Source organism: Myotis yumanensis, unplaced genomic scaffold (genome assembly GCF_028538775.1).
Source record: "Myotis yumanensis isolate MYYU_CA2020_CCGP unplaced genomic scaffold, mMyoYum1.0.hap1 SCAF_16, whole genome shotgun sequence".
NCBI lineage: Eukaryota > Metazoa > Chordata > Mammalia > Chiroptera > Vespertilionidae > Myotis > Myotis yumanensis.
In genome coordinates, this window is record NW_027223767.1 from 41,637,526 (window position 1) to 41,663,748 (window position 26,223).

General features: G+C 55.8%; 1 protein-coding gene across 1 annotated transcript; it reads right to left on the minus strand.

The window, feature by feature from the left end:
• Positions 1–1,710: 1,710 nt before the first annotated feature.
• MYCBPAP (MYCBP associated protein) lies at positions 1,711–21,438 on the minus strand. The gene is made up of 19 exons (XM_070394912.1): positions 21,290–21,438; positions 14,982–15,112; positions 13,639–13,798; positions 13,382–13,485; positions 12,404–12,587; positions 12,033–12,148; positions 11,333–11,483; positions 9,816–9,931; positions 9,617–9,726; positions 9,119–9,230; positions 8,380–8,569; positions 7,760–7,947; positions 6,578–6,724; positions 5,404–5,817; positions 4,879–5,000; positions 4,116–4,231; positions 3,528–3,673; positions 3,232–3,402; positions 1,711–1,874 (listed from the first exon to the last, which is right to left on the minus strand). The coding sequence occupies exons 1-19, from the start codon at positions 21,363–21,365 to the stop codon at positions 1,773–1,775; spliced, it is 2,856 nt and encodes a 951-aa protein (XP_070251013.1). The 5' UTR covers positions 21,366–21,438; the 3' UTR covers positions 1,711–1,772.
• Between the last annotated feature and the right edge of the window lie 4,785 nt (positions 21,439–26,223).

Here is a 26,223-nt window from a genome sequence, read left to right on the forward strand (position 1 = left end):
AGCGCAGGCGTGTTAACCCCTTCCTGCTGGCCAGGCGGCGGCACCTTCCGAGGTGGGTGGGAGGCTTGCCTGCTGCCAGTGCCCCGGAGGGGAGGTGCTGCTTGAGAGCCTGTGCTGGTGGCCCACTCCCACCCTGCAGCGAATTAACCCTTCCCCTGCCTCCTCAACAGGAGACGGCCAGGGGGCTCCAACCACCGCCCCTCCCCACTCCCCAAAAGGACCTTTCCCCGGGGTTGTCGTTTTTTGTAGTTAATGCCCGCTGTGGGCTCCCAGCTGGCCCTCTCGGCCATCCTGGCAGGGGCATCAGGACTCCAGGCACAGCCCCTTCTCTGCCTCGACAACAGGAAGTGCTCTGCTCTCTCTAAACCTCCTCCTCTGCCTCAACGGAAGGAGGCTCGAGGCCCACGGGGTCCTTCCTTAGCAGAAGCACCGAATGCACGCGGGTGGGAGACTGTGGCCACCCCCTCGGCCTCCCAGTCCCACCTCTGCTCCATCGGCACTTCAGGCAACAAGCCCACCATTAGCAGCGCTGTCTGTCAGACCCGGGGAGCCTGGGGCCCAGAGAACAAGAATGGTACTGAGTCTGAGCTAACAGCACCTTTCTTCCCAAGAGCCATCTCTTGCCCACTTCACATTTCTCCCAGCGAGGGGCGGAGGGTAAAGCCCAGAGGCCGGTTTTAAGGCAGAAAAGTGGCGCAAGGAGGCCAGAGGCTGAATCTCAGGAGTCAAGAAAGGTCAGTGGTTCTCAACCTTCCTAATGCCGCGACCCTTTAATACAGTTCCTCCTGTTGTGGTGACCCCCAACCATAAAATTATTTTCATTGCTACTTCATCACTGTAATTTTGCTACTGTTATGAATCGTCATGTAAATATCTGATCTGCAGGATGTATTTTCAGGGGTCGAGACCCACAGGTTGAGAACCGCTGAGTCTAGCAGGCGCCAGCTTTCCTTCCTGTAGGACAGCGGTTCTCAACCTGTGGGTCGCGACCCCTTTGGGGGTCGAACGACCCTTTCACAGGGGTGGCCTAAGACCATCGGAAAACACACATATAATTACATACTGTTTTTGTGATTAATCACTGTGCTTTAGTGATGTTCAATTTGTAACAATGAAATTGGGGGTCACCACAACAGGAGGAACTGTATGAAAGGGTCGCGGCATGAGGAAGGTTGAGAACCTCTGCTGTAGGATCACACGCTGAAATCCGGAACAATAACCTCTGGCTGAGGACAAACGGATCCAGCCTCTAGGGGTGAAGAGGTCGGCGAGCACGCCCTCAGACCTGGGACAGGGCCCTTGGGAGGGTCTCAGGGAGCCAGGTCCCCGGGCGTCCAGTTCCCGAGTCTCACACATCGTCACACTTGGTGATGACACTTGGGGAAGACCTGGCCCCGGGAAGCGCTACCCCAAACGTGTGGGGCGAGGAGGGCCAGGAGCAGGAACTAGGAGGGGTGATGCTCTGTCCTACCATCTGCTCCATTCCTTCTCCTGCTACCCACTTGCTCTGAGGTTCATCATCCCTCACATCGCCTCCCCAGGTGCGTTCCTCTCTCCACCTGTTGGGTGACTCCAGGAACCGAGACAGGGTGGGGTGGGGTAGGCCTGACGGCAAGTGGGACCACCTGGGAGGGAGGACCTGGGCCATGAGCTGATTTCATCAAGGAGGCGGCATTCACGACATGAAGCCCGAGGGAAGTGGTAGGAACTTAAAGGTTCTTTATTGACTTGTTTGTTAACCAGTTGCCCAGAAGGCTGCTTGGGCACCTGAGTCAAGTGCAAGGACGCCAAGGCTGCTCCACGTCCCTTTGGGGGTGGAGCTCATCAGCCAGAACCATTAGGTCCGTCACCATGGTGTCCAGCAGCCCATAGACCTGGAAGAACAGGACAAACGTCACAGGCAACGGCTTGCTCTGTGGCAAACGCCTCCACCAGGGAGCACCCACTGTGCTATGAGGGCGGGCACGCTCACTCCACACTGAGAACAGCTCGAGAGGGGACAAGACCAGCGTGGTGAGAATTTCTGTAGAACTTTGGTTTTTGCAGAGAGTTGCATTTTTCAAACCAGTCTGGGCCCTGGGACGTATGGGGACACTGGGGCCCAGGATGGTTAAAGGGGCAATTCTTGGGGTCCGGGGAGCAGTGCCCATTTACTCCCTTGGGGTGGCCCAATCCTACTCTGGCCTCACAGGCGCCAACTTTCCTTCCTGTAAGATCACAGATCCACATCCTGAAACGTTTCCAAAACTGTTCCCTAAGTGGGGCTGGGCCACACAGGCCTCAGCAAGTCGACTCTTAATTTCAGAAAGCTGAGAAAGGCCACCGCGCGAGTCCTCAGAGACCTATGATAACTTGCCTCCATCAGCCTTCAGACATCTCAGGGATGTCACCAGCAGCATATGGAGCTTCTGATCAAATGAGATCCAGGGTGTCCCCACAGTGCAGACATAATCCCAGCCACCCAGCTGTCCACGCCAGAGGCAGACAAAGCCTTGCCATGAGACGGACAGATTGAATGTGGCTTCGTGGACCGCCCCCCTCCCTGCCCCCGAAATAAACAGCAACTGTAACTGCAAACCCAACACAACACACGATGAGTTCCTCAGGGCCGACTGCTGAAGAGGGAGCTGCCATGAAGTCTCTCTGGTGTTTCAAAACCCTTATGCTTGCTAGAAATCCACTCGGCGCGGTGTTCCCCCCAAGGGACAGGCCGGCCAAGATGCCCTCTGACACACGAAGTCTATTTCCCCAAAGTCAGACCATTTCCCTCTTCTATTCAAATCCCTGCATGGTTTCTCGTTTCACTCAGAGAAACCCCGAGTCTTCACATAGCCTACAAAGCCCCACATGACCTGCCCCCTCTTGGTGACCCCTCTGCCTCCTGTCCTCCTGGCTCCTCCCTCCCCTGGCATTCCTTGCTTCCTCTCCCTAGGGCACTGCTCCTCAGGGGTCCACAGGGCCTCCCCCACCTTCCTTCAAGTCTGTTTGATGTCACCTTTTCGATGAGCCCCCGCCACCCCCTGCTCCCCGCGGGCCTTTTGTCGTCCCCCTGGCTCTGGTCTGTTTCTCTCTTCCTCAGTGCTCATCGCCATTCACGAAGTCTGTCTCGCACAACAGGCTGCCCCTCTCAAGGGCAGTGGCGCTTCCACTGTGGATGCAGTAGGCACTTATCATTTGCAGAAGGAACGGGTGTGAGCGAGAGGAGGGCGGAGCCCTGGGCCGTGCCCTCACCTCCATGTACATCCTCTGGGAGTATTTCTCCATGACCAGGGGATCGATGGGCTCCTGAGACGTGACGATGATGTCAGGGGCAGGGTCCTCCACGTAGAGCCTGTCCCGACTGGAAGATTTCGTAAGTTTCTTGTCGTCCTTTGCCTTTTGCTTCTTGCTGTTCAGACGGTCCTGCTTGGAGAGAGGAGACACGCGTCGCCTTCGTGAGCTCCGGAGGGAGGTCCCGGGCCTGCTCCAGCACAGCTCACTGTGCGAGCCCGTGTCGCCCCCTGGGCCAGACCGTGTCCGGAACCTGCCTCTTTCCCTGGCACCTTGGCTGCTTTCTTATCTTCTTTATCTTTGACTCCCAACTGCTTCCTTTCCTGGGCCGCCCCTTTCCGGTCCTCCTTCCCAGCTCTCCCGGAAGCCACCTTTGTCTCTATGGCGGAAGGTGTTTTCCGAGCTGAGGGAGGTGAATGGAAGACAGTGTGGACTGTGGCCTGGCTGCGCCCATAGGCGGGAGTCAGGAGAAGCCCAGTGCTCTCGGCAGCCTGGAGAGAATTCCCACAGACGAGGAGCCGAGCCCTGGGTTCAGGGGTGGGCGGATGGCCCTGTGGAACGGGACTGTGGGGCAGGGGCAAGGGGCCTGCGTCTCGTCCCGGCTCCGCCACTCCCGCGTGGACGGCACGGGCAAACCCTTTAATCCTCCTGAGATGCCATCTGTAAAACGAGGGACGGGAACCCCGGTGATACTAAGGTCACTTCTGGGTTCCAAACCTTGGCAACAGATGAAAGGGGAGCAGGGGCCTACTCCAAGGACCAACAGAGGTCCCCCCAGAGGGGGTGCAGGGCGGAGGCAGCGGGACGGGGAAGACTGCGCGCAGGCAGGCGGCGCAGAGTCTGACCGAGCTCTTCCGGCACGTCCAGATAGACGGTCTCCTTCTCAGGCAGGCCCAGCAGAGCCCTCAGCCACAGGGAGTGGCTCACCAGGCCGTCAATCAAGTCCCGCCACAGCTGAAAACTAGAGGACAAGACACACTGGAGAGAAGCCATCGCCCTTCATTTGCCCTGGAACCTGCAGAGGTTTCGATCCTTCCCTTCCAAGACACTGGTGCCAGGAGCTGCCAGGGACATGCCATGCCCCTGTCCAGCCAGCATCCTCACCAGCACCTGGGCAAGCGTTTGAAACCATGGCTGGACCTTGATTGAGATTCCCAGCTCCAGGCTCCCAGGGATGTGTTCTGAGGGCCTTGCGAAAACTTAGCCCCACCCCCACCCCCCACCCCAAGCCTTTCTTTCCACACAAGTTCCAAACCGGCGACAGGAAGGCCGATAACCGAGAAGTGAGGCTTTCTGTGGAATATGCCCCTCTTCTCACTGCCCTCTGGCTTCTCCTCCGTTCATTCCTCTGCTCGTTGAGAAGGAACAAAGGATGAGAAAAAAATGAAGGTCCAGGTGCTTGCTCCGCTGTAATGGCTCCGCAGGGAGCAGCAGGTGGCTGCAGGGGCGGCTGCGGCAGGTGCCGAGCACGGACTGTGGGAGCATCTTTCGGGGGCCTGAGCTCAGGGGAGCTCCGCACCCTTGCATGCTGGGACTGCCTGCATAGCACCCTGGCCCGATGCCACGGAGGGGAGGAGATGAGGCTGGCTCGCCTGGTGGGGCACCTACCACATCTGGTACAGGAAGTCAGACTGCAGTGGCCTCTGTCCCTGGCACAGCTCCAGGGCTGCTCTGTTGAGCCTGATGAGGGCATCTTCTCTCTGGTTCTCCTCGGGGAGCATCATCACTTCCTGGCAGGGTCACGGGTACCATGAGCAACCCTTGTGCCCGGGACACCAAGGGTCCCCGTGTCCTCTAGTGACGGGGGTGGTGCTGTGAGGACAGGGGTGCGGGAGGCGATGTAGCCATGGGGAACCTGTCTGGGGTTGCCTTCCGTGGGAGCCTGGGGCCTCCTTCAGATATCTGTTCCCACGAATCCCTTTTGCAAGGTGTGCCAGGATCAGAGAGGGAGCCCCTCTGGCACCACAGGGGCCTAGCCCCCCGAGACAGAAAGAGATGACCCCCGAGACGGCTCTCTCCGGGCCCTCGGAGGTTTTCTTTCTTGGCCCGTGGGGGCGAGAGGCGCTGCTGGGGCCCTCCCTCACCCCACTGTGCCAGAGCTGTTTTCCCCACCCAGAGCTGTCAGGGACCCACCTCCCTGAAGTCCTCCAGGCAGAGGTTCCACTCGGGTGGCGGGAGGCCCGCCTGCTCCCAGCTCTTGGTGCTGTCCCAGTCTCGGCTGCCCTCCACCAGGATCTTCTCCATGATGCTCTTCCACGGAGAAGTCTTGGCCCCTACTCGGACCCTCTGGGGCCTAGAACCATCTTGGGATTCCTTGACGTATGCATTCTCCTGCTGGGGCTCCAAGGCGGAGCCCTTAGGGTAGGTCAAAGAGTCCACCTGCACCGGGGACTTGCTCAGATAGCCTGGCTGGGTCCTGGCCGCCCAGGCCCGGGCTCCCGCCTGCTCGTCGTCCTTTGGCCTGCCTTCCTCGGCCTTGTAGGGCAGGACCATGTACTGGTGCCACAGTATATGCAGGTTTTGCACTACTTGGTGCTGGTAGTGCAGCTGCAGCAGAGGTGAGGGAAGGCACATGACGGGGAGGCTGGGCTGGGGCGGGCTGGAGGCACCCAGAGCCCGTGGACCTGGGCCGGTTTCCCCATTCCCTGAAGAGCACGGATGGAGGAGGCAGGGAAGGGACCAGCAGGAGTGGCTCTAGCCAGAGGATATCCCCTCTTGCCCCGCAACCTGAGCATCTCCAACTTCAAGCGTTTTTTTTGCATGTGAGCTTCCAAGTAACGTTGGGTTTGAACAAAGGAGTTGGTGAAACTGTTCTCACCAAGCATCCGCTTAGGAGCTACATGATCTTGGGGAAATTACTTAACCTCCCTCGGCCACCGTTCCCCCAGGTAACATCGGATAGAAATAATGCCCATCTCCATGGGAACATGGAACGGACTGACGAGTCTCAGAGAGGAGGGGGTTGCGGGGGGGGGGGCGGTGAAGAGATTAAAGATCTTATGTGCACATATGCATTACCTATGGGCACACACAATAGGGTGGTGAAGGCCTGGGGCGGGGCAGGAACTGGGTGGACAGGGATAGTGGTGAAGTGGTGAGGGGGCAAGGGGGACATCTGTAATACTCTCAACAATAAAGTTTTTTTTTAGAAAAAAGTAGTAGTGCCCATCTCACAGGGCTGCTGGGAAGTGAAGTGAGTTTCTCATGGAAGACGCTCAGCACAGGTCCTGGTGCATGGGGTGTGGGGGGGCTGCTATTCCTCCCACCCAGGGCACTCACAGGGGCGGGGGCCAGTGCGGGGCTGTACCTGGGGGTTCCTGTGGTAGAACAAGTCCTCCTCCGTGAGGTAGGCGTCCACGGGCGACGGCACGCGCTGGGGGGTCAGGATGCCGCCCAGCAGCTCCTGCAGCATGCTCTGCGCGATGGTGACCGCCTCGTGGGAGGCCAGCTCCTTCTGGGGGAGGAAAGGTGGCACGAGACGACAGCTCAGGCCTTCGAAACCCATGCTGCACCCCGAGGGGAGCCAGGTCCCTCGGGGCTCTGCGCCTTCCTAGGGGTTGGGTTCCTGCCATTGTCTCTCTCTCACACGCACACACGCACACGCACACGCACGCGCACACAACTATTCCCAGACTCAAAACTCCCTGGGTCTCCCCAAACATCCTTGCTCCCTAAAAGAGGCTGAAAGGATCCCGAGGAGGAACCAGTCCCAGAGAAGTTGCTCCCTGGAGGGGCCAGGAGGTCCGGCGGCATTTCCCATAGATTAGGAAGGCCGGGGCCGGGGCCAGGGGCAGCACGGTTCGGGCCTTGCTGGGCATGTGACTTGGCCACACAGCCAGTATCACAGAAACAGGGTCATCTCGAGAGAGGCCAGTCCTAGACTAGCAAACAAAGCAGACATTGCATGTGTCAAGATTATCTCTGATCGCCGCAGGCTGAGCCTCGGCCGAAGCAGCCGGGTCGTGTTTGGGGTCCACAGTGAATAGAAAAGCACAGCTTTCCACGGAACCCCACAAAGAGCAACGCTGGGCGGCCAGGCGATGGACGCGGTGGGGGCCCAGCAGATGCCCAGTTCCCACCTCACACTCACTCCTGGGTGCCGCCCCCCCCCCCCCCGCCCCCTGGGTAAATTGCTGTCTGTGGTTTTGAAGTCTTGCCAGTTAAAGGCAACTCCACTGGAGGGTACTAAACAGCAGGGAACAAAAACAGTACCCGGGTGAGGGTCGTTCCTTGGGTCTGTGCTCAAGTACTTCCACGCAGTCTGCCCCTGAAGGCCCATTCTCATCTCTTCCTGGCGGTGGGAGCCAGGCATGGTGGGGCTCAAAACCACCCCACTCTTGCCTGCCCACCCATCTTTTACCTCACCTGGGAGGTGGTTTGTTGAGCCAAGACTGGCCGAGAGAAACAAGACGCCTGCAGGCAGTGCTAGGAAGGACACCAGAGGGACCTCGCTGATGTCCACGCGGGGCCGAGGCCCCGGCTCCCTTACCTCCAGTAACGTCCTCTCATCCCTATAAATGTCCTGGGCCAGGGAGACTGCGTGGAGATTGACCTGCAGGATGGCACCCCCTAACAGGGTGGGGTGAGTTACAAACTCCCAAAATTCCCAGAAGATCCCAGCATTCACAGACTTGAAGAAGAAGGTGAAGGTCTTCGTTTCTCCCGGCAGAATCACACCTGAGGGGGCAGAGACAGAGGTGTGCACCGAGAAGGGGCTCTCTGAGCCCCACGCCCGCGTGTCTGCAGGTGGCTGGGCCCTAAGCCTCTGGGGATACGTGTAACTGAGCCCCAGGCAGGGTGACCCACCGTCCGGCTTTGCCCGGGGAGGAGGGCTTTCCTGGGTTGGGGGACTTTCAGTGCGGAAACGGGAAAGCCCCCGAAACAGGCCCAGCTGGTCCTCCCAGCCTCGGGTCTGTGCAATGTACCTGAACCCCTAGAATGCTCCCCCTCCCCTGGGGCTCACCTCCCTGCCCCCAACAGACATGAACAGTTGGGAGATAACACGCATCACGGAGGAAATAGAAGGGAGGAGGCAGGGAAGAGGGGCTTGAACTCGCTAGACGTCCGCTTCTGGACATCAAGGTGGGTGGGGCCGCGCCTCCTAGGTACCTTCCCGGTTATTAAAGTAAAACTGCTGTGTCCTGTTTCTCTTCAGGTCTTGGAAAGCGTCCGGCTGGACCTGCCGCCGCCAGTCATACCAAATGGCCACGGTGCCGTTATTGACCACGGTCAGTTCCGAAGATGTTTTCTCCCTTTCCACGGTTTCAAAGGTCAGGCGGACAGCGATGCCGATCTGCTTCTGCAGGAGGAGGAGGCACGAGACACGTCTTTGGGGGAGGCCCTGGCCTGGGAGGTTCAACTCATCCCAGTTTGCAGGGACTTTTCTGGGTCTGGCACTGAATGTCCCCTTGTCCCTGGCCTCCGGGGCCTGGCTGCTCTCAGACAGAGGGGTGTCCTGCCCCGACAGCGGCTGTCCCCGAGGTGCCATCAACGGTAAGAAGAGAGAACAAAACAGATGTTCTACCTGACGGACATTTTTGCTCCTTAGCATCCACAGAATACTGCAGAACCTTCTTAGAGCCACGCCCAAGAGGGGAAGTTTGCTTACACACATTCTTGGGGACGAGGCACAAACGGGGTGGCTTGTGACTCTCTCCTTTCGGCCTTGTGATTTTATTCTGGGTCGAGCGAGCACGGCTGTTACCATTTTCAGACATGCTGAGTGCAAGGCCAGGTACAAATGCACGTAGGAGGCGGCAGGCTCCTTGTGACGGCCAAGTCACCTTGAGACCGCCCCCAAGGGAGGCCCATCCGGACGGCAGGTGGGTGAGGGCGAAGGCAGGTTCACCTTGTCCTGAGGGTTACTGCCCCGGATCCAGCAGGCTGGCTTCCCGCAGAACAGCAGAGAAGGGCCAAGAATAGGCATGGGGGCCGCCTCTGGGTAATGGGTCCGTAAATCGCTGTAAGGAAAACCAATGGCGAGTTTTCCCAGAGGCTGCCATAGTCTTGCCACATGGAGCCCCCAGCGGTGGCTGCCAGCTCTGCCCTCCCCCGGGGCATCATCAGCTCCCCCGGAGCTCGGCCTTATCCGGCTCCCTTCCTGCTGGCAGGAGGTTCTTGGACACACAGTGCTGCTTGTCACCGAGGCACTCCGTGAACGAGCGCCCCCTTACCAGCGAAGGAATGTCTGGGAAACCCCATTAGGAGCTGGTTGCTAGGAGGGAGCAGATGGCCACGGGGAAGCGAGCACAGGTGCTGGAATGGGCTAGAGGGGGGAGCGGCAGCGTCGGGGGGAAGCCCCGCTCCCCAACCTCTCTCCCCAGGGCCCAGGCCGACTCACGCGTACCTTATGTCTCCAGAGGAACTTCTCTGGCTCTTCTCAAACACTAAAAAGTCTTTCACTGTAACCGTTGAGAAAGGCTGCCCTCTGCCCACCACCTCCAGGCCATCAATATCCTCAGAGAGACCAAGAAAGGAAAGATGAGCTGCCTGAAGACAGGTGCCCCCCTCAGGGGCCTCGGACAGGGCCCGGAGACAGGACCCACCTGCTGGCTGAAGCCCAGGTTTGCCATGAGGTGCTGCAGCTCCTTGCGTCGGTAGATCAGGAACAGACTCCGATCCCAGGTGTAGCGGTACCGCGCATCCTTCCGGGCCAGCAATCCTGCCGCAGGGTCCGAGGACCCTCAGTGCAGGCCGCTGCCGTGTCCCCTTCCCCTCAGTCTCAAGAGCTTTGAACACACCCATCCCAGCACCATTTCTGGGAAATGGGGGTGGGAGGGGGAGATACGGCTTCCCTGTGCAGCTGGGCTCAGTCCTCCTGCCCCATTCCTACGCCTTGGCCACCCTACACAGGACTCCTGCAGAATGAGCTCCCAAACCACCACATCTCCGGATGATAATGCATAAAAACAGCAGCACTACTTTTACTGCGTGTTTAGCAGTGGGCCAGGACCTCTTAATAAACACCGTGCTTCATTTTACCCTCTCACAACCTCGCCAGTGTTTCACAGATGTGGACACGGGGGCCAGAGAGGCCAAAGAGCTTGCTCTGAACGCAGGGGCCCTGGCAGCCCTTCATGCAGCGCTACCCAATAGAAATAGCACGCAAGCCACAAATGAGAGGTACGTAATTTAAAACTGCCTAGATCAGTGGTGGGCAAACTGCGGCTCGCGAGCCACATGCGGCTCTTTGGCCCCTTGAGTGTGGCTCTTCCACAAAATACCAACTTCTGCTCATGGGCCACGAAGTTTCAATCGCACTGTACGTGCGCACCCGCACGTGGTATTTTGTGGAAGAGCCACACTCAAGGGGCCAAAGAGCCGCACGTGGCTTGCGAGCCGCAGTTTGCCGACCACTGGCCTAGATGGTTGGAAAAGGTAAACAGAAACAGGGGGAATTCATTTCCGTTTAACCCAATGCATCAAAAATATTATCATTTCAACATATAATCCGTATTAAAATTATTAGTAAGACTAGCCCAGCGCATGAATTAGTGCTCGGGTGGGGTTCCTCGGCCTGGCCAGCGATTGGGGCCAATCGGGGCCGCGGGAGGTTGTCCGGCTTGGGGGAGGGGCTGCAGGAGGTTGGCCAGCTGACCCGATCAGGGCCATCGGGCCGGCAGGCTGGCCAGGGGAGGGGGAGGGGCCGTGGAAGGTTGGCTGTGGGAGAGCACTGACCACCAGGGGGCAGCTCCTGTGTTGAGTGTCTGCCCCCTGGTGGTCAGTGTGCATCATAGCGACCTGTTGACCAGTTGTTCGGTCATTCGGTTGCTTAGGCTTTTATATATATAGATATTTCTCGTATGAATCAGTGCATAGTTTATACTTACATCTCATTCCATGTGCTCGGCGGCCACAGTGGTTCACGGCTGCCAGGCTGCCGCACAGCCCTAGAGCCTCCATCTCACTCCCTTCCGCCCCCTCTTCCATCTATCACTGTCTAACTGAAGTGGGGACTGGACCTCCGAGGGTTAGGGGACTTGATCCCCGGTCGGTCCCATTCCAGGGCCACACTGTCTGCCTCCCCCCGCCCCCCCCCCCCCCAAGGTGCCCTGCTCCTCACCCATCTCCTCCTGGATGGAGTACGGCTTCCTGATGCGAGTGATGGGCTCCAGGAGGCCACGCTGACTTTTTGTCTTCGTTATGACCAGACCCCTCATTTCATCCCCCAAGTATTCCAGTCGACTCCAGAACCCACTGGACTCCTCAGAGCACTGGCAAGGATGGGCAGACAAGTCAGGTCACCTGAACACCTTGGCGGGGGGCTGGTGGGGGGCCCGGGAGACAGGGGCACCGCGGACCACAGACGCTCGCTCTGGGGGTTCGCTGCAGCCAGGAGAGCGGGAGAAGCAAGCCCTTTCTTGTTCTCAGGACGCCCTTCGATAGCCTTTTCCTGGCCCCAGACAGCGTGGGTGGCGCAGACACTGCACTCGCACGCCAGACACAACAGGGGACCCTGGATCGTCCAGAAGCTGGGGCCTCGGCCTTTGAGAGGGAACACTAAGACAGTTCTAATAACTCAGGACCTGTGCTGTCTTGCTCCTCACATTCACCACCACGGGCCACCACAGGCTGGATTAGGTAACTGACCAGTCCCTGAACGCCCAATAATAGGACCAATAATGTCATTTTACTAAAGGCCTTGAGGGCTTAACACGGCTTTGCAGTGGATCGATTTGTTACGTTCCCCCGCTGTGCACGCCCAGGCAGCCATCCGTGTCCAGACCTCCTCCTCACGGGGCACGCGGGAGCGCCGTCCTTACCTTCCCATCGTGCTGCGTGGGCAAGACTCGGTCGATGACCGCCCGCTCCTCCTGGATCTGTCTGTAGGTCTCCCCGATGTGCATCAGCAGCTCGCCGACAGGTTTCTTCAGGAGTCCTAGAGAGAAGAGCCGAGAATGCAGCTCCTCCACCGAATCGCAGCAAACAGGGGCCCGGCACTCAGCACCGGCCAGCCCCATCCCTGGACTGATCCCAGGACCCGCCAAGGGAGAGACACTGGGGAGTGAGTGAACGGGCAGGCACCACGCGCTCAGCCCGAGTCCGTCACTGGACGGGCGCAGGGGGAGAACACGCCCGGCAACAGGGCCTGGGTGCCGGGTGGGCCCGGCGGGCGCCCATCCTCTCTGCTCACTGCTGAGGGCCTCCTGCTGCCTCTTCCACAGGGCCAGGTTGCGCTGCCAGTTTTTCATGAAGTTGTGCTGAGGAGGTGGGGCCCAGGGAGGTGGCTTCTCCTCTTTGGGGGCTTCCTGCTTCGGCTCTTCTGCAGCTGAGTCGAGGGTCATCAGACAGGGTGGGGTGTGGATCAGCTCAGCCAGCTGAAAAGCACAAGGTGCGTGTGGAGGGTGGTGAGAGGCGCTGCCCTGGGGCTGAGCCGAGACCTCTCTAGGCCTAAGTCCCTGCCGTCCGCCCCACTCTGCTGAGGATCCCGCCTCTTCAGGAGCCGAAGGTTGGGAGTGACAGAAAACAGGTCCCAGAACCAGGGGGGCCTTGGAAACGGCTGCCCGTCTCCTCCCCCCAGAATGGGGACCTCGCGCTGAGGCTGTGTCCCAAAGCTTCCCGTGTGTCTGTCTTCCGACCGATGCTCACGGACACCCGCCCCTGCAGGGTGACTGAGTCCTTTTTAGATGACCCCAGGCTAGCCCCTGACCAATGAGATTCTTAGTTGGGAACCAGGGAAGCGAAGGGACCGAGACAGCGAGCAGCACCGCGCGCTGGGAAAGTCAGACACACGCAGGCCCTTTGTGTGGCCCTGGAGCTGGGGACGGAGGAGCGCAGGCCAGTGTTTGGAGCAGGGAAAACGGAGCCGGTGCACAGGGGAGCAGAAGGCGGTTAGGGAGCACAGGCCCGGAACCCTGATGCCTTTCTGGGTTCAGTCTAACCAAGCCAGGCGCGCCATTGCCTCTGAGTTCCCCGTGGCACCTGTGTGTCCTCAGAGTGACTTCCTGTCTTGGGCTGGAGCTCGGGGGGAGGAGGGTCACTTATCACTTCAGACTCCGGGGCCCAGACACCAGACTGTCTTTCTAACCCCAGGCCTGCCTGGCTCTGCCAGCTGTGAGACTGGAATGGATTCGGCGACTTGTCCCGTCTAGGCAGCTCTGTACAAACGAACCTCCATGTTCCCTTGAGCAACTGCAATTCTCCTGAAGTCGTGGAGACTCCCCAGGATGTGGTGGGGCAGGATCTGGTCGCCGCTATAGAAACTCTCACGGGGACCTGGGGAGAGGGGAGAGGAGGGGAAAGACAAGCTGCAGCGAGCGGATGTAAATGATTCCCGGGGGCCACTTTCTGACGGAGACCCCCCCGCTTTCTTTCAAGGCTGACCCACGAACTCAGAGACGGGCGGCGCCGGGGCCGGGGCGGACCTACCGGAGTAGTCCAGGGGCCTCGTGGTGGCATCCGGAGTGGCAGGGTGGGCTACAAAGTGGCGGACCTTCCTCCCAGGACCCTTGGGTTTGACTTTTCGGATGAGAAATTTCTGGGTAATGTCAGATTTATCTGCTGTTTCCATAAAGCGAGGAATGTGTTGCTATAAAGAAACAAAACAGAGGAGAATTCCACGTGAGATCAGGAGGAGGAAACACACCCCCGTCGCCTCTGTCCGAAGCCTTTGTGGAATTCCTGAAGGCGGACAAATCTGTTTCTCCCGCTCTGTCCATATGCTCTGTCGAGGAAAACGCCTCTGCAACAGACAAGAGACTTAATAATGTCTTCAAGGGGGGGAAATAACATTTTATGCCCTGGCTGGGTGGCTCAGTTGGTTGAGCCTTGTCCCGTACACCTAAAGGTTGTGGGTTCGATTCCAGGTCAGGGCACATACCTAGGTTGCAGGTTTGATCCCCATTAGGGCAAGTAGGAGAAGCAACCGATTGATGTTTCTCTCTCTCTCTCCCCCTTCTTCTCTTTCTAAAATAAATACATACATACATACATACATAAATAAACAAACATATCCTCTGGTTAGGATTTTAAAAAAAAACACAAAAACATTTTATGCCTCCAGACCAGTGGTTCTCAACCTTCCTAATGCTGCAACCCTTTAATACAGTTCCTCAAGTTGTGGTGACCCCCAATCATAAAATTATTTTCGTTGCTACTTCATAACTCTAATTTTGCTACTGTTATGAATCGTCATGTAAATATCTGATATGCAGAATGTATTTTCAATGTTACAAATTGAACATAATTAAAGCATAGTGATTCATCACAAAAACAGTATGTAATTATATATGTGTTTTCTGATGGTCTTAGGCGACCCCTGTGAAAGGGTCGTTCAACCCCCAAAGGGGTCGCGACCCACAGGTTGAGAACCGCTGCTCCAGACAGTACAGGTGAGAAGTGCCCGATTCTTTCAGGTAAAGCCTGGGGTTGGGGAGTAGCAGGTTTACCCGCATTTGTGACTTTGCTCCTTAAACTCATTTTCCCGTCTGTGAAACGGGGATGATGGCTCTTGGCTCCATGGGGAGCAAGACACCTCATTCTCTCGTTCCTCTGCGGTTCTATATGACTCTCAGGAATGCTCAGATAAACACAGTACATTCCTTTAGCTGCAGGAGTGGAAAGAGCGTAGGTCCAGTGGATTTTTCCATGGAATCAGACCCGCCCTATGAGGAGGGAGGCAGTGGAGAGGGTGCACATGGTTGATGTTCTAGAACACACAGGTTAGGAGAGAAAAGCTCTTGCAGGAAGGGCTCCCTGGATTGCATCCTTACCTTCTTCAAGTTTTCCTTCTTAATGGCCAAGGCCAGAATGTCATCTCCTTGTAGGACATTGCTAACAGGCTCGGGTTCTTCCTGAATGGGGGGTGTGGACTGTTCAGGGATCTTCGCCCGCTGCTTCTTTTCTGAAGAGAAACAGAAGGTTACAAATGCTTCTAGATAGATATGCTCTAATAAAAGGCTAATGTGCAAATCGACCGAATGGCAGAATGACCGGTCGCTATGATGCGCACTGACCACCGAGGGCCGATGCTCAATGCAGGAGCTGCCCCCTGGTGGTCAGTGCGCTGCCACAGGGGGAGCGCCACTCAGCCAGAAGCCCTGAGCTGGGCTCATAGGGAGCGGGCCTAAGCCATTAGTCAGACATCCCCCAAGGGCTCCCGGACTGTGAGAGGACACAGGCCGGGCTGAGGGACCCCCCACCCCCAAGTGCATGAATTTCATGCACCAGGCCTCTAGTACTACTATATTAGGCCCCAAAGCGGGGAGGCAGAGCTGGCCACAGGCAGCAGAGGCTGCCAGGGAGACTGGGCTGCATTTGCCTGGGGCAGTGGGAGTTCTTTCTCGAAGGTTCCCCTACCCATGGCCCTTGGCCTGCCTCACTGACTGAGGCTTCTTAGCTGGAATTGACATCAAAAGATGTCCTCACCCTCCCCCCCCCCCCCCCCCCCCCCCACCACCAGGCTGTGCTACTTATAAGCTGGACAACCTTGGGTACATCACTTAACCTCTCTTGGCCTCGAGTCTTCCTTTCTGTAAAAAGAGGAAGCTGGACTCCAAATCAGTGGTTCCCAAATATTAGTCCAATGTCTTCCTCCGAATCTTCAGGTGAATTTTACAACTACAGCTTCCTGGCTCCTGCATGGAGCCAGGGCCTGGGGAGCTGGTTTTATAAAACTCTGTAGGTGGCTCAGCACCTGGGCTAGATGCTGTCTCAGCCTCCTCCACTGCTAGCACTGATCCATTCTCATGGGTGAAGGCATTAGCTTTCTTTTTTTAATCCTCACCCAAGGATATTTTTCTATTGATTTTTAGAGAGAGAGCAGAAGAGAGAGGGAAAGATAGAAATATTGATGTAAGAGAAACACATCGATTAGTTGCCTCCTACACGAGCCCTGACCAGGACCTAGGCCGGGGAGGAGCCTGCAACGGAGTTATGTGCCCGATGGACCGATGCTCTATCCACTGGGCCAAACCAGCGAGGGCGGCGTCAGCCTTCTTTAAGGCATTGGTTAAAACACCGATGCTCTGGGGGGAACAGAACATCCATGGCTGACCATTTAATACATACTGTTTAAGTATTTTCTATGTGCCAGGCTCTCGGAATATAAGGCTTCAAAGAGTACACACCCATGAAGACAAGGCTGTCAGGCTGAAACTATGGGAGCAGCCAGGGGGTCCCCACCCAATTCTGGGGGTAGTCAAGGAGGGCTTCCTAATGAGGTGACGTTTAAATGGAGAACTGGAGGATGACGAGAACATAGACCAGGGGAAGGGCCTGGGGACCAGGCAGTCTACAGGAACTAGCAGAAAGAGGCCTAGAGGCAAGAGAGAATGGAGCACCCCTGGAACGCAAAGCATGTTTTTAAAATCGCTGGAGGGTAGCGAGGGGGGAGGGAGGAAGGCATGCCTGGAGAGGGACGTAGGAGCCATATCACCAAGAGCTCATTGAGCCGAGTAAAGGACCTCGCCCCGGGGGGTCATGACGTAGCAAGGAATGGATTAGGGCAGTGGTTCTCAACCTTCCTAATGCCGCGACCCTTTAATACAGTTCCTCATGTTGTGATCCAACCATAAAATTATTTTCGTTGCTACTTCATCACTGTAATGTTGCTACTGTTATGGATCGTCATGCAGGATGTATTTTCATTGTTACAAATTGAACATCATTAAAGCATAGTGATTCATCACAAAAACAATATGTAATTATATATGTGTTTTCCGATGGTCTTAGGCGACCCCTGTGAAAGGTCGTTCGACCCCCAAAGGGGTCGCAGCCCCCAGGTTTTTGAGAACCTCTGGATTAGGGGGTGCAAAACCGAGGACGAGATTACTTAGGGGTCTACCGCAATCACGGAGCGGTTGATGATGACAGGGGCTCATGGAGCTGGAGAGATCTGAGCCTCTTTCTCTCGGGGGCCAGGCCGGAGCCCGGCCTGGAGAACTCATGTCAGAAGCCAGTCATTCTCCAAAGAGGACGCACTCCCTGCCTTCCTCCCACAGAGGTGGGCTAACATGTCACCTGCATCTCGTTCCTCTGGCTGGATCCTCCTGTCTGCCGCCCTCTGGTCTAGAATGGTTTGCGGTAAGGCCTTCAGAAAATAATCAAAAGAAAACCCGAGTCCCGACCTCAGGGACTTGAAAACAGAACTGGGTTTTGTCCGCTGCTTCTCCCAGCACTCGCCTTTTTTTAAAAAAGGCAATCTCGCTAAAACCTCAAAGCTGCTGTTTTGGTTACCAAAGTCAGGGTCTCTTTTTTAGGAAATGCCCGCATAATTGGTGACAAAGCAGCACACATACAAGAAAACCAAGCCAGAATCATCCCAAACCTAACTCTCAGCTCTGCCCATGGGCCAGAGTCCACCTCCTCGGCCACGGTGTCGGCGGAAACTCGGCAGCGTCGTCAGCTAAACCGCGTGGCCCTGGTCCCACCCGCTGCCACGTGTGGCGGTGCCGCCTTGGGTTTTGATTTACAAAACCTACACCAGTCACCAAAGTTTGTGGCAGCCCAAGAGAGAGCTGGTACCAACGGAGGGTCTGCTTTTATAAATGTCATGGTGTTATTTCTCTTTTCCAGGACATCCTCTGTCCATCGACTTGGCTGGTTCTATGCCTTCCCAGGGGATTAAACATCTCCAGCTCTGTGCTTGTTACTGGTGGGTGTCTAATGATTGTGTTTGAAGGTATAAAACGTCACCATTGTTGAAGATTTCTGAAATATGGGGGTGGGGGCAGCCGGGGAGAGGTCAATGGGGGGTAAAGGGGACTTGTGTAGTACTTTAAACAATAAAGAATTAAAAAAAAACAGATTTCTGAAATAGTGGAACTCTGGTCAGAAGCTTATCTGAGAAGGTTCTCTTAATATACGGTCAGGAAATGGTATGTTCTAGTTATACAAAATATTCCAAATCATATGTGCATTTTAAACTTGCACTCACCCTGGAAAATATTTATCAAGTACCTTCTAGGAGGTGCTATACAGTATGGAGAAGATGGTTTAAAAAAAAAGGTTAAAATATGGTCCCTTCTGCTGAGAAACTGAAAAAGACACCAGACACTCGCACACACGAATCATAGCATAAGGGCCTAAAATTAGTGGCACAGATGACAATGGGTTTGGTTCCATGTCGAAGCAGGAACAGATGGATGTGGCTCATGCAGTTTAGGGCTCTAGCCAGAGGTTCGGGGGAGCAGCTGCAGGGGTCAGAGGGAGCTTCCCCGGCTAAGTTCGGCCTTGAAGGACGGGAAGGCTTTGCAGGTGGAGCAGCAGACGGAGGTGTTCCGGGTGGGGTCACAGTTGGAGCCAAGGTGGAGGCGGGGCGGAGTATGGCATTGTGAGGTGTGGTGACACAGAGGCTTGTGGAGGAGGTGGGAGTGAGACCGGGGACACCAGGCCGTGGCGGCTTTTGTAAAGCAAAGCAGAAGCAGCTGCTCATCCTCTGTCGGCAGCAGGGAGGTTTGGTCCAGGAGAATGACGTGAAAGCAGCTTTTCAGAGTGATTCATCCGGTGAGGGTAAGCCAGGGGGACTCGCCGGGCAGCGGCAAGTTGGGGAGACCAGGGAGGAAGGACAATCCCACTGCGGTCACTTTAGGGCCTGCAGAAAGATGCTGAAGGGTCCAAGTGCGTCTCACGACTGACTGTGTAGGCTAGAGCTCTAGCTATTTCCTCTTCTCTGGTCTGGAAACCCAAGCTGAGTGGGGCTCCTGCTGAGTCACACAGCTGATCCTGACGTCAGCCCCCTTGAGTGGGGCAGTCAGGTGATGCCTCTGCTGGGGCTAGACCAGGCCGCCGGAAGCAGGTGCTCAGGTGGGGTAGGGAAGGACTGGGCAGGGAGAGAGGCTAGCGGCAGAGGGAGGAGAAACCGGGTCTCGATTTTTCTGCTTCTTGTTTTATCTAAATGTTATTATTTTTTTGTGTTGATGACAGTCTTCAGGGAATTCTGACCTCAGGGTTGTGCTGGGGAACCGAGGGAGGGGCTGTCCCTACCGGAGCAGAGCTTTACTTGATGGGAGAGCGGGACCTGGGAGAGTCCCCTGTGCCTGGGCAACAAGACCTGAAAGTCGAAAGGGTGGGACCTCTAAACAGGTTTACAGTCACAATATTTGCTGCTTTTTGCTTATAATTCAGAGACCTTGGAGTAACCTAGCCACAAGGTTACAAGATTACACTCGGTTAGCTTCCCCTGAGATATTTAGAGGAACTGAACACTTTGGCTTTTTCCCCTCCCTCCTCATCCTGGTGCATGTTATTAACCCAAGGGCTATTTAATAAACTCAATTTCCCCTCGTTAAAAATATGCAGTGAAAAATCTTTCCTTGGTTTATTCAAATCTGATAAGCTCTCCAGAGACTAGGTAAGTGGTAGCTAGGAAAGCCCTTGACTGCCCTTGGGAAAGGAAACAGGCTATTCTTCTCTCTTCCTCTCTTAACTGTTAAAAAAGTGCATCATGCCTTAGCCAGTTTGGCTCAGTGGATACAGTGTTGGCCCTCGGACTGAAGGGTCTTGGGTTCGATTCCAGTCAAGGGCAAGTGCCTTGGTTTGCAGGCTCCTCTCTGGCCCTGGTCGGGGCTCCTGCCAGGGCCGCCTGCAGGAGGCAACCAATTGATGTGTCTCTCTCACATCAATGTTTCTCTCTCTGTCTCTCCCCACTCTCTTTGAAAATCAACGGAAAAATATCCTCGCGTGAGGCTTAACGCAACAACAAAATATCGATCGTATCGTGAAACAGCATCGCCACAATGTAGCCTAAATCAGGCTTTCATACTATAAAGAAGCATTAAAGAAAGTCCCACTGAAAATCAGCTAAGCTCCTGTTAGTTTGACTCCAAGGCGACAGACCCCCCTCCTCACAGTGGGCTTTCACGGTCTGACCCACCTGCGCAGGCCCCTCTGGCTCCCTTCCCTCTCCTCCACACTGGCCACCTCTGCCCTGGCCACCAAGGCCATACACGTTCACAGTTCCACGCCTCAGCTCACGCTGCTCCCTAGACCTGGAGAAGTAAAGTGCTCCTTTCTCTTTTGTTTTTGGTTCGCCAGAAATGTCACCTTCTTCGAAAAACCTTCCCTCCTATATCTACCATCCGAGGACTGGGTCAGGTGCTCTACGCCACCTTAATGCCTACAGGTGCCTGTGTTACAGCATTTCCAGTGTCTGGTTACTCCTCCGGGAGTTCACTAGAATTCATTTCTTGAGGGCTGGGGCCACACAGTTAATACCAATACCTTTGTTGCCCAGCACAGTGCCCACACACGCCCATCAGGCCCCCCATAAATGGAAACCGAAAAAAAAAAAGATGGAAGGGAGGGAGGGTGAGTTGCAAACGGGAACCTGTCCTTGGGGATCAGTCTGCTGTCAGGCACCCTGAGGCTCTCCCACCCGCACCCAGAGGGTAGCTGCAGAGGCCAGGAAGCTGTCATGTCTAGCGACTGTCTCCAGGTTAAACAAGCGGGCAGGTGTCACCCAGCACGCAGGTAGTGGGGAAAGGTAGTCGGAAATAGAACTAGCCAAGCGAGCATTTCTTGGTTGCTTTCCAGCAGAGCTTTTAGGTGACAGCGTTCCCCCCCCCCCCCCCCCGCCCCGAATCCCACTGAGGTTGGTTGTTTGCCCACCTTACATGTTTATTTCATTCCTCCCTGAATTTCTTTCCCCAAGGACCCCATGTCCTGTCTTTCCTCGTCTTAAACTTCCCCGGCTCTTCCTCTCCCCGTCCCCTCACCCAGATTCCCCCTTCTGCGTCCCATCCTAAGATATGGTTCCAGGTAGGGGTCTCCCATGCCTTCCTGCCCAAGGCCATCTCCCCAACAATTGATCCCCGAGGCCTCAGCCAATCCCCCACTTCCTATGTCCCCATCCTCAAAGGCCCAGGGCCCTGTGCTCCCTCCCTTGGGGGCGGGAGGGGTTCCCCGCCTTGTTCACCATCTCTTAAGGTATGGAGTACGCCTGGCCCCGTACCCCAATCCCCAGAGAGCTTTACCTCCATCCTGCTGTCACCCCCATCCTCCAGGCCCCGTGTCGTGAATCCCATCCAAGCACCCCTGCCCCTGCCGGGGGTCCTGAGCGCCCAAGGCAGCCAGCGCCAACCTTTCAAGCTCTCTGCGGCCTCCAAGAATTTGTTTGGAGTTATCCTGTGGCGGGATTCCTTCTTTAGAGACTTCATAGTGTCTGCCGGCCTGAGAGCTTGGTCCTACCCCGCGGGAACCCTGGGTATGGTGGCCAAGCAGCAGTCCCCGCGACCCCGTGACCCCGCGACCCCGCGACCCTGCGCGCGCCGGCCCAGCGGCCGCCGCCGCGTCCATAGCAACCAGCGCCCCGCGCGGGGGCGCGCACGCACCGAACAACTTGGGCAGAGACGGCTTGGGAGCTACCGGTTTCATCGGATCAGCTTCACGTGCCGCCAAGGGCCGCTCCTCCTCTGCACGACCCCGGCGTGGAACCCCTCGGGGCCCGACCGTGACGTCACAAGTGGCGTCCTGACATCACCAGCCAGGTTGGGCGAGGTGGGACGGAGTGGGGCGAGGCCCTGGGAGCTGGGGGAGCCCGTCTGGGTGTTGTGGCTGCCAGCCCCTTCCCCAACTGCCCGGACTTCCGCCTTCGCTCTGCCCTCGCACAGCCAAGACTGGACCATACCTTTCAGTCGTGCCACAAACCCATGGAGGGCGCCCCTTGGATTCAGTTGCACCTGGTGACCTCCCTCCGCCCACTCCGCCCACTTTGGCCTTCCGCCGCTTCCCAAATCAGCCAACGTCCCCTCCCCCCCGCCCCCCCCCCCCCCCCCCCCCCCGCCAGCATAGGGGCCTTCACATATTGCTGGTTTCAGTTCTCGACCCCCAATTTAAAACAGCCCCTCTGTTATCTCAACTTTATAATTGCACCCAATTCGTGTGTGTCGTGTCCCCCCCCCCCCCCCCCCCCCTCCCGCCTTAACACATTCTGGGATTATTTTGTTTATGTGATTGCCTGTTGTCAGGCTTGTTCTGAGAATGTAAACTCCATACGAGCAGGGAAGCCTGCCCCTGGTGGCCACCCCAACCCAAAGTTTAACCCAGAGATAACTCTGATGTATGTGCTCAGGGCCTAGTGACTAATCACAACCTGGAAAAGGCAGTGGACATTAGGGGAGCCTTCTTCGAGGAGGAGCATTTGAGGTGGGCCACTAAGCAGTTCAGCAGGCGGGTAGGGTGGCAGGCATTCCAAGTGAGGACACAGCAGGAACCAAGGCCCAGAGGGGATAAGACACAAGTTCAAGATCGGGCGAGGGGGAGGCATCCTTTAGCCACCATAGCTTTAGCCGTCTCCTCCCAGCTCGGCAGCAATGAGCAACCTCCTCGAGCCCCGAGTGTTTCCTGCACTGGCTGCATCATCCCTTTCCAGGGACAGACACCCTCTGAAGCCCCTGTTCTCAAACCCCTCACAGCTAGCTCATCCCCTTCACACCTGTCTCCCTCCTCCAGTTCATGCTGTCACTTCTGCCTCACCTCCACGTGCACACCTGGCCCTCTCCCCTATTGTCTGCATCCCACGCCCTACATCTGCCCCCCCCCCCCACACACACACACCTGGCTCACTCTCCACATCCGGTTCATTCCCCTCAATTCACCCACCATCTCTTTTTTTGTTTGGCCTATTTTTATTCCTTTTATTAAAACAATCTTTGAACTTAGCACACTGTGGATACGCTGTGTGTCAGATCATTAGATAGCTGGTTCTGATTTTACACAATATGCAAAGCAGAGGAGCTTAAACCACAACTCTGGATTTGAATTTGGTCGTCCTGACCATTTTAGATTCTGTGTGATATGATACCAGGAAGTGAAGACAAAAACTATCTCGTTTCAGCCGTTAATTTCAATCTCTTCTCTCGATTTCAGACAACACTGGTAAGGCAGCAAAGACGTGTGTTTTACTTTCTCACTGACCTTGCATCTAAAAGATGAAAATGAAGAATATGTTGTGAATTTCCCTCCTGCGGAGACTAGTCTGTGGACCCAGGACCCGGCCTGGACACAGCTTGCGCCCGTGAGAGCCCTTCAGGCTTGCTTCAACGTCCTGAAGGCCCCCCCCCCCCGCCCCCTGCCGCCACCTGCTGCCACGGGCTGGGTGAAGAGGGTGCTGCCTCCATGAGGCCGCTGAGCCTTCGGTAAGGTGGTGCTCCTGCTGCCAGAGGGCAGGTTGGTGGGTTGCTGCACAAAGACACTTGGGGTCGCAGAATTGGGGGGTGGAGGGGAGGCGTGTGTGGGAGGCTCATAGGTGTCCAGGTGCGCCCGACATGAGGCCTGGAGCTCTGCCTTGAGGGGTCCATACTCGGGAGTGGGCGCGAGGGTAGAGGGACTGTTGCCAGCCCAGGGGCTGCCGTGGAAGAGAGGCCACGGTGCATGAAATTCATCACTCTTGAACCTGACCAACTATATACTAGAGGCCACGGTGCATGAAATTCATCACTCTTGAACCTGACCAACTATATACTAGAGGCCCGGTGCATGAAATTCATCACTCTTGAACCTGACCAACTATATACTAGAGGCCCGGTGCATGAAATTCATCACTCTTGAACCTGACCAACTATATACTAGAGGCCACGGTGCATGAAATTCATCACTCTTGAACCTGACCAACTATATACTAGAGGCCACGGTGCATGAAATTCATCACTCTTGAACCTGACCAACTATATACTAGAGGCCCGGTGCATGAAATTCATCACTCTTGAACCTGACCAACTATATACTAGAGGCCCGGTGCATGAAATTCATGCATGGGGGGTGGGGGGTCCCTCAGTCTGGCCTGCACCCTCTCTAATCCAGGACCACTGGCTCCTAACCACTCACCTGCCTGCCTGCCTGATGACCCCTAACCGCCTCTGCCTGCCTGTCTGATCGCCCCTAACCACTCTGCCTCAGCCCCTGCCACCGTGGCTTTGTCTGGAAGGACATCCAGAAGACGTTCCATCTATCCGGTCTAATTAGCATATTACCCTTTTATTAGTATAGATATTTGTATTGATTTCAGAGAGGAAGGGAGAGGGAGAGATAGAAACATCAATGATGAGAGAGGATCATCGATGGGCTGCCTCCTGCATGCCCCACCACTGGAGATTGAGCCCACAACCCCAGCATGTGCCCTGACTGGGAATCAAACCGTGACCTCCTGGTTCATAGGTTGATGCTCAACCACTGAGCCACACCTGCTGGGCCACTGTCCCTGTTAAACAACCCATCCCGCCATTACCCTCTTTATTAGACACTTGCTCAGCTCACATGGAGCAGGAACCTTCCATTCTTCTTGGCCCTGGAGTCAGGCCACCGCTGGACACTGTTTCCAGGAAGACAGGATTTCAGCCTCAGGGATGAAATTGCTCTCATTCCCTTCCGGGGGCCACACAGAGTAGGGGTTAGGAGCTAGGGGACTTTGATGCAAAATGTGGGTTTGCATCTCAGCATTGCTGCTTCCTAGGCCATCTCCCTGTCCGTAGAGTTGGGACAATGCAAATCTCACAGAGTTGCCATCACCCTCTACTGTCTGTCTTGTCCTGCTTTGCGATGCTTAGCATCTTTATCCCATATTCCTGTTTGGTCTGTCTTCCCCCCACGAACGCACAAGTTCTGGGGGAGCAGGGGCCTTGCCTGTCAGCCTCATGGCTATACCCCAGTTCCTAGAATAGTGGCTGGTACACATGGATCATTAATAACGGATGGAATGGAGAGAGGCCTGGAGGAGGGTCAATGGACTCATGCTGCCTTCCAATATCTGGGGGGCAGGGAGGGAGGTTTGCTATACGACTTTTCTAAGAATCATGCCCAACCAGCATGGCTCAGTGGTTGAGTATTGACCTATGAACCAGGAGGTCACAGTTCGATTCCCAGTCAGGGCATATGCCTGGGTTGTGGGCTGTAGCCCCAGTAGGGGGGCCTTCAGGAGGCAGCCAATCAGTGATTCTTTCTCATCATTGATGTTTCTATCTCTCTCTCCCTTTCCCTTCTGGAATCAATACAAATATATTTTAAAAAGAAAAAGAATCAGCCCTAACTGGTTTGGCTCAGTGGATAGAGTGTCGGCCTGCGGACTTAAGGGTCCCAGGTTTGATTCCTATTAAGGGTATGTACCTTGGTTGTGGGCACATTCCCAATAGGGGGTGTGCAGGAGGCAGCTGATCGATGTTTCTCTCTCATTGATGTTTCTAACTATCCCTCTCCCTTCCTCTCTGTAAAAAATCAATAAAATATTTTTTTTTTTAAAAGGAAGAAAAAGAATCAGAGTGTCCTCCTGTTACAGGAGTTTCAGGACAGGCCCTGGGACCATCTGCCTGGGCTGCTGTTGAGGTCATGCCGAGATGGATGGATACTGAGTTCTGGGGTCTGTGCCCAGGCTCTCCGTTAAAAGAAAGGCTCTCTGCCTGTGTCCCTCCTTCCTTCCCTCCCTCCTTGTCCAGGTCAGGAGAAGGCTGCTTGCTGAGGGCAGAATCAGGGCCAAGGGAGCTGGCTTACCTGGGAGGCTCCTTCCTCTGGATTGTGGAGGTACCTGAGGAATTGCCCTGTTCCACCAGTGAGAACATTGAGCTGGAACTGGGGGTGGTAGGGATGAGGTGGGAAGATGCTGAATTAAAAGCGCCGGTCTCTAGTCTCCATCTATCTGTGTAACCCAGGCACCGTGCCCCCCCGACCCCCAATCTCATCTACTTCCCTTACAGAATGGCCTCAACACCTCCGCCTTCATTGACTTCCCAGGATCAATGCAAGAAGGGAAAAAAAAAGTTGTGGCAGTACTCTGAAAACTGTACAGATGAAAGGGATCATCGTTAAGGCCCAGAACACTCAAATCCACTAGATAATTTCTCTCTGAGGGTGGTAGGCAGAATAATAGCTGTCTAAAGATCTTTGCATCCTCATCGCCGGAAGCTGTGAATTTGTCGCCTTACATAGCAAAAAAGAACTTTGCAGATGTGATTAAGGGTTCTGAGATGGGAGATTACCCCGGATTATCCAGAGGGGCCCAATGTGATCACAAGGGTCCTTATGAGA

Excerpts from the sequence above, each read along its gene's own strand:
- MYCBPAP (XM_070394912.1), bottom strand. The coding sequence starts at position 21,365 with ATGAAGTCTCTAAAGAAGGAATCCCGCCACAGGATAACTCCAAACAAA. Across the intron at positions 9,932-11,332 it reads CTCCATCCAGGAGGAGATGG|GATTGCTGGCCCGGAAGGAT; the intron begins GTGAGGAGCAGG and ends ACCCTGCGGCAG. Across the intron at positions 9,727-9,815 it reads ACCTGGGCTTCAGCCAGCAG|GATATTGATGGCCTGGAGGT; the intron begins GTGGGTCCTGTC and ends GGTCTCTCTGAG.